This window comes from Hydractinia symbiolongicarpus, chromosome 7, assembly GCF_029227915.1.
Source record: "Hydractinia symbiolongicarpus strain clone_291-10 chromosome 7, HSymV2.1, whole genome shotgun sequence".
NCBI lineage: Eukaryota > Metazoa > Cnidaria > Hydrozoa > Anthoathecata > Hydractiniidae > Hydractinia > Hydractinia symbiolongicarpus.
Window position 1 is genome coordinate 7,729,450 of NC_079881.1, and position 14,809 is coordinate 7,744,258.

The 14,809-nt window shown below is 35.5% G+C and overlaps 1 protein-coding gene across 2 annotated transcripts; it reads right to left on the minus strand.

The window, feature by feature from the left end:
- Positions 1-424: 424 nt before the first annotated feature.
- On the minus strand, positions 425-14,140 carry LOC130649460 (5-demethoxyubiquinone hydroxylase, mitochondrial-like). 2 transcript variants are annotated; one of them, XM_057455734.1, is made up of 6 exons: positions 13,780-14,140; positions 8,739-8,853; positions 8,430-8,514; positions 6,854-6,908; positions 5,333-5,401; positions 425-1,039 (listed from the first exon to the last, which is right to left on the minus strand). In XM_057455734.1, the coding sequence occupies exons 1-6, from the start codon at positions 14,017-14,019 to the stop codon at positions 986-988; spliced, it is 618 nt and encodes a 205-aa protein (XP_057311717.1). In that variant the 5' UTR covers positions 14,020-14,140; the 3' UTR covers positions 425-985. The 2 variants fall into 2 exon arrangements, with proteins under 2 accessions (XP_057311717.1, XP_057311716.1); XM_057455733.1 differs by having other exon boundaries at positions 425-1,063.
- Between the last annotated feature and the right edge of the window lie 669 nt (positions 14,141-14,809).

Below are 14,809 nucleotides of genomic sequence, written 5' to 3' on the forward strand. Positions count from 1 at the left end.
CCATTTATTAACACCCCTCCCGTTTAACAGTTTTTGTCAAAATACCAATCTAGATATTAATTTATTAATCTAGATAGTTAGCACAAAAAGGTAATATTTCATCTTGATCCAGCTTACTTAGTACTAATAAATTCTAGCTTAATCCTAAATGCAGCTACAAGCTACCTGATTTTGTAAACTTTCGCCGGTGGTATTACTTATAAGTATCAAATCTTATGCGTACAATCTTGGGCGCAAACAGCGCATGTGAATACTCAAAGTGCATAGTGCATAAATCTGTACCTTTTATCAAAAAGAGAAAAAAAAGCCCTTGGATCGAGGTTGCATAAACTCTTAAACATTTGTGCCATTGGCTCACTTTTCATGAATAACTCCACAAAACCAACAAACATTTTTTGCTCTTTCCCATAACCTATACCGTGTCTGGCTGCGATATAATATATTGAATTAATATCGGAACGAGATTATCAAATACAATTACAAAAAGTGAATAAGAAAAACATCGAACACAGTAAAAATGTGAACAAAACATGTAACAAATAAATCAGTGTCGTAACTTTCGACAAAGTATAAATCGTGTCTTGACTTAGCACAGGAGGACAAGTTGAAAAGCTCTACTGGTTACGCATAACATATGACAGGCTCGCAAAACCATGTTTGTTCAATTATTTCGTCAATTCTTTCATTGTGTCAGGAAGCGAGCTCCTTGTTACGATTTATTTAACGATGTGGGATTCTCACGTTTCATTTTGCGATGCGAATTCTTGCGACGGCTCATTTTACGACGCAAATTCCCTGCTACGACTCGTTTTACGATGCAAGCTACTTGCTACGACTAATTTTACGATGCGAATTCCTCGTTACGACTAATTTTACGATGCGAACTCGTTGCTACGACTCAATTTACGATGCGAACTCGTTGCTACGACTCATTTTACGATGCGTCACGATTCATTTTATAATACAAGGTCGTTGTTATGATTCACTAAATTCTTTCCGATAACCAGATAGCTCCCCGACATCCAAATTGAATAGCTTGCTTAAGAGAAGAATAAAATGGCGCCTGCGAGAAAGAAAACACATACAATATATATCTGAACACACCGGCCCTACGAAAATATTGTCCACGTTTAAAACAGGGCAAAAAAATTTTAGAACATCTCAAACCTTATTTCCTACTTTTCTATTTTTCTACTTTTTAAGAACATGAACCAGAGCAGCAAACAAATTAACCTAAGAAGTAGCCTTTAAAAAAAATTGCGCGTAGCCTTGAGGTTATGGAGTTCGCTTTGTAATCACAAGGTCTGTGGTTCGGTTCACAGCGTGGGCATGTTTAGCAAGTGTCTTTACTACAGCTACGGTTCAACCCATGTCATGTGAGGGAAATTGGGTAGGTAGTGCCGGTGTATACTTAATGTATATATTCCGAACACAGGACCCATATTAATAAGAGTGTTTCAGTGGCTATATCCTGTATAAATATTCAGAACAATAATAGTAATAATAAATTCAAGATGAATCTCAGAATAGTTTAATGAATTTCAACAAAACCGTTAGCCACCCTTTAAAAATATTTGAAAATTAGCGAATATATGCGAAGGAACTTACTTTAACCCCATTCGGTCCGAGGTGGGGGGGGGGGGGGGGGGGAGATTTCTGACGTTCTTTTTTAATAACTCCTTATTGCTATGTTATATGGCTATGAAACTTTCTGAGTTTCAATATTTATCTATTAGACACCTGCATGCCAAATTTTTTAAGTCCCAAACTTTTCAGAGGTTTTGATATTGGCCATTACTCGAAACTACCCCTAAAAATCTCTATGACATCCTTATAATGGGGAAAATTTAATAACTCTTGTTAGAATTATCTTTAGAACTTGAGACTTGCAACACAATTGTGTTTTATTAAAAAGAATCATTTTGCATAATTTAGGCACGTGAATAATCCGGTTTCCCGATTTTGTCGGATTATACCTAAAAATCGGAAAAAACCGGATTTTCGGGCAATTTTTGGCAATTTTTTATACGATCCAACTAAAACCCGGAAAATATGTTAAATATCTTTTAATACAGAATGCAAAAATTCGCTCTGGAACAAAAGTAATCAAATTTTAAGCAGATAGTGGCATTTTTAACAAATTTCAAGATTCTGATGACGTCACAGCAAATGTGCTGACGCAAGCGAAGATTTATTGCTGCCATTTTGTTCCTTTTATGACGTACTATAAAGCTGGATTTCCATCAGTGCGAATTCTCTTATTACTCTGGCTTTTTTGACCCATTGAACTTTTTTCGCACTAGTGGAAATTGCAGAGCGACACTTTTTTTGCTCTTATCGCCCAATTTCAGTGCGATAGTCAGAGCGACAATTATCAAAAAGTTTTGATATTTATCGCTCTGAGTTTTCGCCCAAAAGTGCAACTTCAAAGAAATACCGAATGTCCATTTAAAAAAATTGAATAGATTCTATTGAAATTTAACTTCAGCACATGCTTACACGTGTTGAGTACAAGAAATAGTTTCTATGTGTTGTGAACCGAACAGTGTAGTAAAAAAAGTTTTTATAAAATGGGAAAAACAAATAGGTGCGACTTAAGGGAAGATGAATATTTAGCAGAGGCTGTTCGAAATTTTTCATGTCTGTACGACAAAAGTTGCAAAGAGTATCGAGAAAAAGATCGAGTGGCAAATGCTTGGAAGAATGTTGAGGAGGAGTTAGGATGTGAAGAGGGTAAAGTTTATCCTTGTTTGTCAGTTCAATGCGCTACATTTTTGCGCTGTTAAAACTTGAGCGTATTCAGCTTGTTCTATTACTTATTTGGAAATTTTTTTTTTTAAATTCAACTATTTTAAGGTGAAGCTATTCGAAGATGGGACAACTTGAAAAAAAGATACAGCAAGAAAAAGAATAACCTAAAAAAGAAATCTGCATCAGGATCACGTTTGGCTGACGTTGAATCATGTGTCAAAGATTTGAAAGAATACTCTTTTTTATCTTGGCTTGATAAGCATTATCAAATGAGAGACACAAAATCAAATATAGCGGCTCCGGAGGATGAGGAAGATATTGATTCTTATTCGGAGGCAGCGGTTGAAGATTATTTAAATAACGAGAATGATCCTGCTACAAAATCACCAAGTTTGGCCAAGATGACAACTATTGATCCACCATCTGTTACTTCAACAAAGAGGAGCGGGCGTAAGAGTACGAAAGAAGAAACAGAAACGTTTGCTTTGAAGAGCATCGGCGAGGCTTTTGCATTGAAAGCAACTCAACGTGGTAGTGCTAAAAAGGACGCAGATAGCCTGTTTGAGGAAATGGTTGCTGAAGAATTAAGACAAGATTATGCTAAAGCACAAAATTCAAACCACAATCTATGAATGTCAAATGGAGGCTTGGAATGGGTCGCAGCCTAAACGACAGCTACACATGATTTCCCCACCCTCAACTCCTAGTTTTGGTAATTCTCTCCATTTCAACGCCTATGGAAGCCCCGTATACCAGCAACAGCAGCCATTGCATGAAGATAAAACCGATCATAAAGGGTATTACACAAATTTGTTGAATGAAAAACAATAGTTTTTTTTTGCATAAAACAAAACTGTAAATACAACATTGTAAAAGGTCTTTTCAAAATATTTATGTACGCCTTACATGTCGGTACTGCCATTCAACAGCACCCTCTTCACTATTCACAAAATCCTTGATTGCTTCCCGCATTTCTGTAGCACTTCTTTCTGGCCGGGAGCCCCGTACATTACATAAGTCATAAAGACACCTTCGTTCTGCCCCACCTGTCTTCTCCATTCCCCAGGCGTAATCTCCCCATTCGTGTCTGCGCTATCGACAAAACCATTTGGACAATACATTGCGGCTTCAGTTTGGCGTAAGTAATTGTGTAAAGCAATTGCTCCGAGCGTAAAATTTTCAACATTTTTTACCGATGCTTTTATTGGGCGGCTAAATATTCTCCATCTAGCCCGCAATAAGCCGAACGCGTTTTCAATAACACGCCTGGCACGAGAGAGGCGATAGTTATATACTCTCTCAGGCTCGTTCAGCTTGCCAGGATATGGGCGCATCATATTTTTCTTTAAGGGGAAAGCTTCATCTCCAACTAGAAAATAAGGTAATGGGTCAAATTTACATCCAGATAGTGACGTAGGTGGTGGGATTTGAAGGGATTGATTTTCCAGTTGCATTCCAATTTGACTCTTCGATAAGACACCACAGTCGTTGTTACTTCCATATTGTCCTACATCTACGAGAATGAAGTTGTACTTAGCATCACAGACTGCTAACAGTATGATGCTGTAGAACCCCTTGTAATTGTAATAGAGCGATCCTGAATTGGGAGCGTTTTCCATGGCAATATGTTTCCCATCGATTGCCCCTATACAATGTGTGAAATTCCACGTGTCTTCGAATTCATTTTCGATTCTTAACCACTCTTCTTTGGACATAGGGGGTCTTACATATTCGCTTAGGTTCTCCCAAATTGCTGCAGCTGTTTCAGACAGAATTCGTGAAATAGCACTCGCGCTAATGCGAAAGTTGAATGATAGAGATTGTTGAGAATCTCCTGAGGCAAGATAACGTAAAGTAAGAGCCAAGCGTTCAGCTGCAGGAATTGAATTTCGAAAATTTGTGTCTCTTTTTTGGATTGATGGACCTACCAGAGACAATAAATGTTCGAATCTATCAGGAGACATTCGAAGAAATCTATGAAATAAAATATTAAATAAAGTTTCAAAGAAAGAAATAATAGAAATGCTCTCCATAACTATTAAAAGGAAGCAAACTTGGAACTAAAATTTACTAGATACCTAAAGTAAAATTCTCTATCGTGCAATTTCATTTCTTGAAGCAGTTGATTATACACTCCTTTCAATTCTCTTTCTCTATAAATTTGACGAACCCAAGAAAATGGCGATTTTTTTCGTCTCTTTTTTCTTATACTTCTAATGACTATTAAGGCAGCTACAGCTTCTTCTTCTTCTGAACTGTCTGCCATCTTGAAATGTGTGTGTTTACATAAGAAAATTTCGCACAAAAAATAATTTGTATTGGCAAGCTATCGCACTGAAACTCATTTGCAGCGTAGAACTCCTGTCGCACTAAAATTTTGTGTAATTTTAGAGCGATAGAAAGATTCGCACTGGTGAAAATCCGCCTTAAGTGTGCCAAGTTTCATTCAATTTGAACAACCCTATGAAAAAGTTATTGAGGGGGCGGATTCGATCTCCCCGGTCATAGTATGTTCGAAAAACCCCGAACCGAATAGGGTTAAACGACTTAAAAAATTAGACAAAAATAGTAAGTCTGATACCTTTTCACCCTCGTATTCATATCCTGTTTCCATGTGCTCAAGTTCATCATCTCGAAATTTTTGTATCACCTGGACAAATGGTGTGTTCACATCAAACAAAATTAATTCTGTGCAAGATATCGTGTCGGTGAAAACTAACCTTTAAACTTTAATATAATCGGGAAAACATCCGTTGATCAAAAGTAACGAAATGTTCGTCAAGCTACAAAAAACCTCCCCCGTTGAAAATTCTCACAGCGAATGACCTAAGGATAAGAGGGCTATTTTCTGCACCTTTGTTTTTTCACATAAAAACCTTCGTCCACTGAGTAAAGAAGAATTCTTTCATAAATGACGGATTGAATAAATGGTTACAAGCCCCGTGCGTTAATTTAATTTTAGAACTTTACCCAGGGCTGTTTATTTGGACCCTGATGGTAATCTAAAACATTATTTCCGCGAATTAAATTTTGTGTAAACTTTCTTGCAGGTAAGAAATTTCAATAACAAAACAATACTGAATTACTATAATGGAAAAATTATTGAAACAAATGTCTTTATTAAGCAAAATAACTCGAATTTTTTTGTTATTACTGTGTTGCTGCAAATGTAAGGTTTTTAATTTCATTGCCATAATTTTGACTTTAATATCACATCTTATACAGCAAAGATATCTCTTTGTAAATTCCTCGTCTGCAATGGCACTGCATTTTTAAACTTTTGTGACTAAAGCGAACTTGAGGGTACAAGTGGAACAAGGGGGCAAAAGTGGTGAATATTTGGCCGAACTTCTCACATTTTTTTTTATTCACATTGGTCTGCATATTATTAAATTTAAAACCGCTATAACTCTTTAATGGCAAATTTTCAACACATTGTTTTTTATCTTGAAGAAATAAATTTTAGCGGAAGGAAATTCGAACAGATTTAGCAGTTTTGACAAAAAATATCCGCCAAATTAAATTTCCGCCAAAATTAATTATTTTATCGCTCTCAATAATCAACCTTCATGCTTTTATGTATTTAAAAGAAATTTCATTCGCGAAATTAAATTCCTGTAAAATTAATTAGTATTCCTGTCTGCCAAATTAAATTCCTGCCTGTCATCTGCTTAAATTGAATTCCTCAATTCCAATACATTTTCTACATTCCAATATTTCTTCCCTTAAGGTAAACGAATTTTAATCCACCAGGCAAAAAAAAAAAATTAAATTTAAATTTAAAAAAATTACTAACGGTGAAACTGCTGATGTCAGCAAATATGGTCTTCCTGCACAAAATATTTTTGGCACCTATGAATTTGAAAGTTTGCTTCTAACCTACACTATTATTTAATATGTTTTTTTAAAATCGCGCTTTAGATGTATTTGTGAATGACACTTCTTGGATTGCAGTTTTATAACTTTTTGAATGTTATAAATTTCTTCAAAGCGAGAAAATATCAATTTTTATTGTTTTTAAAAGCGTGTAGTACCCAGGTCGCTTGGTATACCTTACATTACAACAGTCAAAAAAATTATTATATATTGAAATCACTTTTACCTCTAATAGCTCCTTGTACTTTTCTGGATCTTCATGCAAAAGTTCACGCAGCTGGCTAAAAATTAACTAAATGTTCAGATACAATCTGAGGATCATTTACTACTGTCAACAAATGTCTTTGTTTTGCTATGGACAAGTTCATAAATATCAGACCATACTTTCATGATTTTTGGACATTGGTATAAGTTGTTTTAAGTTTATCAGAAAATGTTTATAAAGAATAAGTTAAAAACCCAATTTGATTTTAGACTTAGCATTATAGTCAGAAGTTTCTGAATATGAAATCCCTGTTTCATAACAGCAAATATTAACATAGTTATTAACGTTTGTTTCAGGATCAATAAATTGATAAACAAGCGCAGAATTTTGAAATTGATAAAAAATGCTCTAAACTCCTTTTTCTATAAGTTATGTATTTTGCTTTGAATATGATGTTTTAAGGAACTTGCTGAGCAATTTTGCATATTTTTTTATTTCCACGACACAAATTTGATAAAAATATAACACAAAGCTTGTTAGGTTTTATCAACTTGCGACCCCAAAAATAAAATTTTATATGAAAATATACTTAAATGGAACACTACTGAATATAGATCCTATGTAGAACAAAAATGTGATATTTCTTAACAAATCTGAATTGGGATAAATTTCTTTGTAAATACTCCATTTTTTAGTTATTTTGTTATCAATATCCTGTCCAATTCATTCATACATAGTAAACATAGTATGGTAAACACACATAGTAAATATTGTCAACCATATGTGGTAGTAACCATTTATACACTCAATACTCAATGAGTCTAACATAACAGTCTAAAAAAACTTCAAAGGGCAAAAATAAAGTAGAGTTTGGTTATGTATATTGTTAAGATATTATCATTTTATTACCTCTAAAATTGTTTTTAGGCATTATTAAATAAGACTTGATATGATTTTACTGTTCTTTATAAAATACAGGACATTTATCTAATTGAAAAATGAGTATCATTATGAAATTTTTGTTTGTTAAAAATTTATCAGTATACTGATCAAATACTCTGATAAATTTGTGTCCTGAATTTTTTTTGTTGATAAACATACCATTAAAGAGTGCTATAAATAGGATAAGGAGATTGATAACACAAGGATAACCAAGGAAATGATAAATTATTAACAATGTTACCTTTTTATCAAAATCATGTCCCACAACAGTTTTTTTGGTATTTTGACCAACTTAGCTTTTAAAGAACAAGCATACACAGCATCCCTGAAATTTTAGCAACCTAGGTGGATTTATAAACAAACTAGTCGTTAGCTCGTGGAAAAATCCACCAGTTGGCCCGTCGCAGCTAAGCTACCATTTTGCGTGACGGACAGACGGACGGACAGACATATACGGGCATTATAATATAGATTATGAGAAAAATTTTGCTTTTTTGCAATGCCGAAATCAGTGACTGATATTTATGAACTTGTTCCTATATTTTTCGTTGGATAAGAATCATAGAGTTTTATAAAATAGTGGTAACCAATGGTGGTGACCAGTGCAGATTAATGCTGCTAAAGTGGTTAGCTGCAACACAGAAACTCTACACACCTGTCGTAGTGTTCACCGATTGTTTCTTCAACAGCAATAGTACAAGCCATGGCTGCTTCTTTTCCCAGTAATGCAGTACCCGCACCTAGAAAAAAACATGTAAGGTTCACGAAACACTAAAATGCTACAATGTATGGAGAAACTGAGGGGAATTTAAAAAAACAAAGAATTATCCAAATGAAAAAAGCTATAAAGATAAACCTGTGAATTCTTCCACAGACTAACAATTAGTTTATAAAAGGTTATCAGTAAGGTAATCTAAGAATTATATTCTTTGACAAATAAGATAGCAAAAGAAAAATCACATACCTAAAGCAAATCCTGCCACATTCCATAATGGCAACAATGCTGTTGGTCTAGTTTTGTATTTTGGTAAAAGTTCTCTGAATTTATTAACATGCTCTTTTTCCTGATCCCACATTTCCTAAAATATAAAACAGTATGTGGTAATTTACAGGTCCCATTCTTTTATAACATTCCCTATATGAGAACGTGTGTGATTTCTATGACAAAAAACTGATCTGAAGTTAATGAACATCTGCATCCTGCATAAAATTAGTTGTCTAAAAAACTCAAAAATGTAGAAATTTACAAAGCACAATCATAACTACTAATTTCATGGTTTTACCTAAGTGTGGAGTAGCATCTATAATTAAATTTTCCAAAGATAAAATGGGTAAAGTTAGTTTCTATAAACCCACTCACCTAATTGGCGAGTGAGCATAGAAAAAAACTTTTTCCACTTTAGGAGTGGACCATATAATCAAACTAAGAACAACATAATGAAAAAGAGTTTCAAAACATACACAAAAGAATGACATTTATTTACACATTTGAATTAAATTATAAACATTATTTAACATATACTTTTCATAGATATATTTTTGGGGAAAAAAGGTGCCATTCATCATAACCATAAAAAAAGCATAACAACAGGGTTAAGTTGTTTTATGGTCATTTTGTTTGGTTTGGATCGGCTAAAGCACCTTCAAAGATTTAACTGTACCAAATGAAAAACATTCATACTGACTTATATAGGGACAGCGTCCATGTTTAAGGTGCTTCAAGAAAGATCAATTAGATTGTAATAAAAATACTCCGTACAATTTCAGTTTTGTCGGTAGGTTTTCAAGTTTAACCTTTTTTGTGTCAATTTAAATTTTGTTGAGAACTGTGTTTTGTTTGATATTAAAATGGATTTACATTCACAAAAAAATCTTCCATAAATCATTAAAAGGTATTCTTATGTGGAAACAGCCTAATGTTTCGTTTTTTGAGATTTTTTTCTTGTTATTTGAAGATCACTTTATGTCGAGAAGCAGGGACGTGAATAAATCTAAGTCATACTGCTTCATATTACAACAATCTCTTATTTTCACTTATTTAGACCTGGCTTTGTGGATTTTAGTGAGATGGACAGGCTGACAATTAAAATGAAAATAAAAGACCAATGATGAAGTAGAGGTTATGACAATTGTGAATGCTAGTGTCTGGTATTTGAGAATCTGAAACCAATGTGTTTAGTAGTTTCGGCATGTTAACGTGCCTGGTGTGAGTGTGTTTGAAAAAAACTATCAAATTGACGTTTCCAGTGTCAACTCAAGAGTGGAAGCTTCCCCTAACTAGCCCATGAAAAGACCTACCTAAGGTATATTATTTGGATTGAGAAAAGTCTGATTTTTAGTTGTCCCAGACTGAATGAAAATATATTTAGGCCACTGGTGGTGAAGGTGAAGGATGTGAAAGTTATATTGGGGGAGGAGTGTGTTTCCCAGCTTAGGTTGCTGGTTTGTGATATTATGTTGAAGAGTGTTAAAGAAGCCAAGGGAAAGTACAGGCCCCGTCGTAAAGTCTGGAAGCTGAAGGAAGAGATTGTAGCAAGACAATTTAGTGCAAAAATTCAGCAGTTAGCCCACAATGGTCAGTGTGATAGTGACAATGTTAAAAGTACTTGGACTACTTTGAAGAATTGCCTTCTAGAAGCTTCTGATGATACCTGTGGGTAAACGAAAGGACCAGCTAGACATAGACAAACCTGGTGGTGGAATAATGAGGTTGACCAGTGTATGAAGGAAAAGAGGAAAATTTGGAAAGAGTGGAAGTCAGGTGGTAGTAGAAATATTTACTTAGAAGCTAAGCGTCGGGCTCATACAGCAGTGTATAAGGCAAAATCAGAAGCAGAGAGAAACAGATTTGCAGATGTGTTAAGAAGGGAAGACCAGTGCAATGAGGTATTCAAGATAGCAAAGCAAATGAAGAAGACTAATCATGATGTTGTAGGTGAGAAGTGTATACGTAATGATGAAGGTGTTTTGACTACACAGAGGAGGAGGGTAGCTTGAAAGAATTATTATCAGAGGTTGCTGAACACTGAGTTTGATTGGGATGAGGATAATTTGTCTGATGATGATGTTGTAGAAGGGTCAGCTACGCAAATCAAGACAGAATGGGTAGTGGAGGCTATTAGGAAATTAAAGATTGGCAAGGCTGCAGGAGTATCAGGTATTGTTGCAGCGATGGTAAAAGCATCTGGATATATTGGAGTTGAGCTTATTACAAGTCTTGCTAATCAGATTATAAAGGATGGTGCTATTCCGAATGAGTGGCAGTTGAGTGTAATAGTGAATTGTTAAGAGCAAGGGTGATGCATTAGAAGGAGGTAACTATAGAGGTTTGAAGTTGGTTGATCAAGTAATGAAAGTTATTGAAAGAGTGATTGATAAGTTACTTGAGAAAGAATTGATATAGATAAGATGCAATTTGGTTTTGTTACAGGGCATGGCACTACAGATGCAATATTTTTACTCAGACAGCTTCAGGAAAAGTATTTAGGAAAGAGAAAGAATCTCTATTTTGCCTTTGTAGATTTAGAGAAAGGTTTTGATAGAGTGCCACGTAAAGTTATTTGGTGGGCTATGAGAAAATTAGGTGTGGATGAGTGGCTAGTTAAGATGGTACAGTACATGTACAGCAATGCTAGAAGTCATGTCAGGATTAACGATTCACTTAGTGATGTCGATGGAGTTCAGAACAGGTTGTCCATGGGAGTTATTGTATGCAGATGATTTGGTTCTCATAGCAGAGTCGATGGAAGAATTAGTAGAAAAGTTTGAGAAGTGGAAGAAAGGACTAGAAGAGAAAGGGCTAAGAGTGAACAAAGCAAAGTCTAAAATCATGATTAGTATCATTGCAGCCAAGTGTGACCTTGTAGTTGGAAAGTGGCCTTGTGGAGTTTGCAGGAAAGGGGTTGGTAGTAACTCAATTTTTTGTCAGACTTGCAAGCATTGGGTACATAAGAAGTGCAGTAGTATTGGTGGAAGGTTAAGAGCTGACATCCAGTTTGTATGCAAGCGTTGCAAAGGTGAGATTATAGAGAATGAAGTATTTCTAGCTTTAATGATGTACAACAGTGGCTCATTAGAGATAGTTGAGAACTTCTGTTATATAGGTGATATGTTGGGCAGTGAAGGAGGTGTTAGAAGAAGTGTTACTTGCAAAATAGGTTCTGCTTAGAAAAAGTTCAGAGAGTTACTTCCTTTGTTGACTAGCAGAGTCTTGTCAATTGAGTTAAAAGGTAGTTTGTATGAGGCCTGTGTAAGAAGTGTTATGTTGTACAGTAGTGAGACATGGGCAGTGAAGCAGAAAGATCTTGACCGTTTAGAAAGGAATGATATGAGAATGGTTAGGTGGATGTGTAACGCCAGTCTGAAAGACAGAAAAAGTTCAGATGAGCTAAGAAGCAGGCTAAGTATCCATAGAATTAAAGATGTTATCCAGATAAGAAGATTGAATTGGCTGGGGCATTTGGAAAGAATGGAGGGGGATAATTGGGTAAGAAAGTGTAGAGACTTGATAGTTCCTGAGGCAAAGCCCAGAGGCAGACCGAAAAAGACTTGGCAGGAGGTTATAAGGACAGACTTGATGCAGAGGAAGTTGAGTTTAGATCTAACACAGTCCAGATTAGATTGGAAGAGGTTCATTAATATACCCCGTCCAACCCATGCTAGCATAGAAAACGGACGTTAAGCCGAGAATGATGACTATCATAAATAAGTTATGTTAGTGCTTTACACAATGTTGGAACGTTTTCGTCTTTGTGGCGCCGTAGATTAGTGGTTATAGCTCTTGTACTCTGTGTGGGAGACCAGGGTTCGATTCCTCTTGACAGCGATTCAACATGATAGATAACCCAAGCCATGTGAGGGAAATTGGGGAGATAGTTTCATGTGTGGGCCGTTGGATGTTGCTAGGAGTTGTCTAGTAGAGCGTGGGCCCTGATTGGTTCTGGGTAGCTGAGCATTAAATACTCTAGGACTCTCCATCTAAGCCATGGCCCGTCCTGGAAATAATAGACAGGGTATATCCCTCGATATTAGTGAGGCTAGCCATGTAAAATATGCACATCTATCTATGTTATGGGTGGCCAGTCCTAAAACTACAATTTTTACTGTGTCCTAAGACCAGTTTGGTCAATTCAACAGTACTGGTAAATTTGTTTTTTGTTTATATATACCCCAAATATGATGTTTTAATGTGCCTGAGAAAGTTTGTGGGACTTGCAACAACAGAGCTTGTGTGGCACATTCCTTCTTTAAAAGCTTAAAGGCGTTTGAAGATAGGCCTAACATGATCCCTTGCACAATCTTGTAATGCCCTGCCAGTCTTAAGTGTCCTAATATTGGGCAAAACATTTGCGTTGTCTGATCAACCCATTTAACGAGGATATTGACTCGCCAAAGACGCCGATATCTATAATGAAATATCTATAATGAAATTTGTCCCTTGTCTGGTAACTCATGGAATTGCTCAAACATATTTTCGGTATTGTGAAAATAGCAAGAGAAAAATTATCTAGCTACACATGGTCATGCATGCTGAAGCGTATGATCCGCCAACTCCGTGAATCCGATAACTCCGTGAAACTGCTTTTGAGGCCTACAACAACTTACCACAGCTCTGTCTATTCGTGAATTCGATTCAGGGGGTTGATACTACCACTTAATCATTTTAGGAGTGTCGGAACTCGTGCATGACAAAAATTTGGCGGTAAGTTCAGGGTATACCTTTTTGTGATTTTCAGGTCAAGCGGGATGGTCATTTTTTATATGTATTGTTATCTCAGTTAATTGATTATAATTATGGTCATGTTATATATACCTTTTCTGAGGGTCCAATGATTCGAGAATGTTTTCTAATGAATATTTTAATTTTCAAAATATTTTTGCTAGTCATCAGAAAGCAAACGTGTTTTTCAAATTTCACGGAGTTATCCTAACCGTCTCTTTGGGTCAAAGAGAAAGCATGGAAAAAATCGATTTGTGAGGCACCCAAAAAAATGATCATTACAAACCTGTATCACAGGGCCATATGAAGTTTCTCGTAGAATAGCCAGCTGACCAGCATAAATACGATCTGCTCCAACTTCACCTGCATGGTCCACTCGTAAAATCTTTGAAATTAGTTGTTGTTGTCTTCTTCTCTCAAGACGGTTAGATCTCATTGAATAATTTTTATTATAAACGCAGTAACAGCGGCAGAATTTTATTTTATTTTTTGTACTTGTTAAAAATACTTTGGTGGCGTTCATCATTAGGCTCTGCTGCCTGCTAGTGCACACTCTTGCGCTCCTTTTCTGTTCGCTTGTTTTTTGAACCTTCACTTTCAAAATTCGTGATAAACTTACGTAACTTTGCTTAACGAGCAAACCAAGACCCAAGTCCCTGTAATATGACCAAAGAACTAAAGCTAAAATACACGGTAAGTTTAAACGGACCGTTTAGTTGTAACAAAAAAACTTATAAGTTCAGTTGCAGGTACTACACCTGTCGACACGTTAAGTTAAAATGTATAAGTTTTTCTAAAAATTTTTTTTACAATAATTACCAAATAAAAAACTCGTTTATCTTTCATTGCGGTTATTGTTATAGGCAGCAGAAGGGGTAATCGTAGAAGAAAAAAAGCGGACTACTGGTTAGAAACCGAAAATATATGCTCAAATTTTTAGTTTAACAATAGCTCATTAATTATTCTGTTAATTTCAATAGAAAAAACTTAGCAAAAGTTGAACATGTCCAACTTTTAAAAAAACTTAAAACCGAGAAAAGTTGTACATCTTTGCTGTTTACACGGTAAGTTTTTTTTCTTATATTTAAACGGTCCGTTTAAACTTACCGTGTATTTTAGCCTTAAGAAATGGTATCGGGAATCCGTCCGTCTTTCATCTCGCCATATGCGCTACCTTGAACAAAAAAACCTTGCTAAAAAAAGTTGTCCTGCTATCTAAATTATTCGTTTAACTAATTTTTGTCCCTAACGACGAATCTCACTCGTTATCTCGGATTATTTAGAAGTCGCTCATGGAAACCAACCCTTTTTGTGTG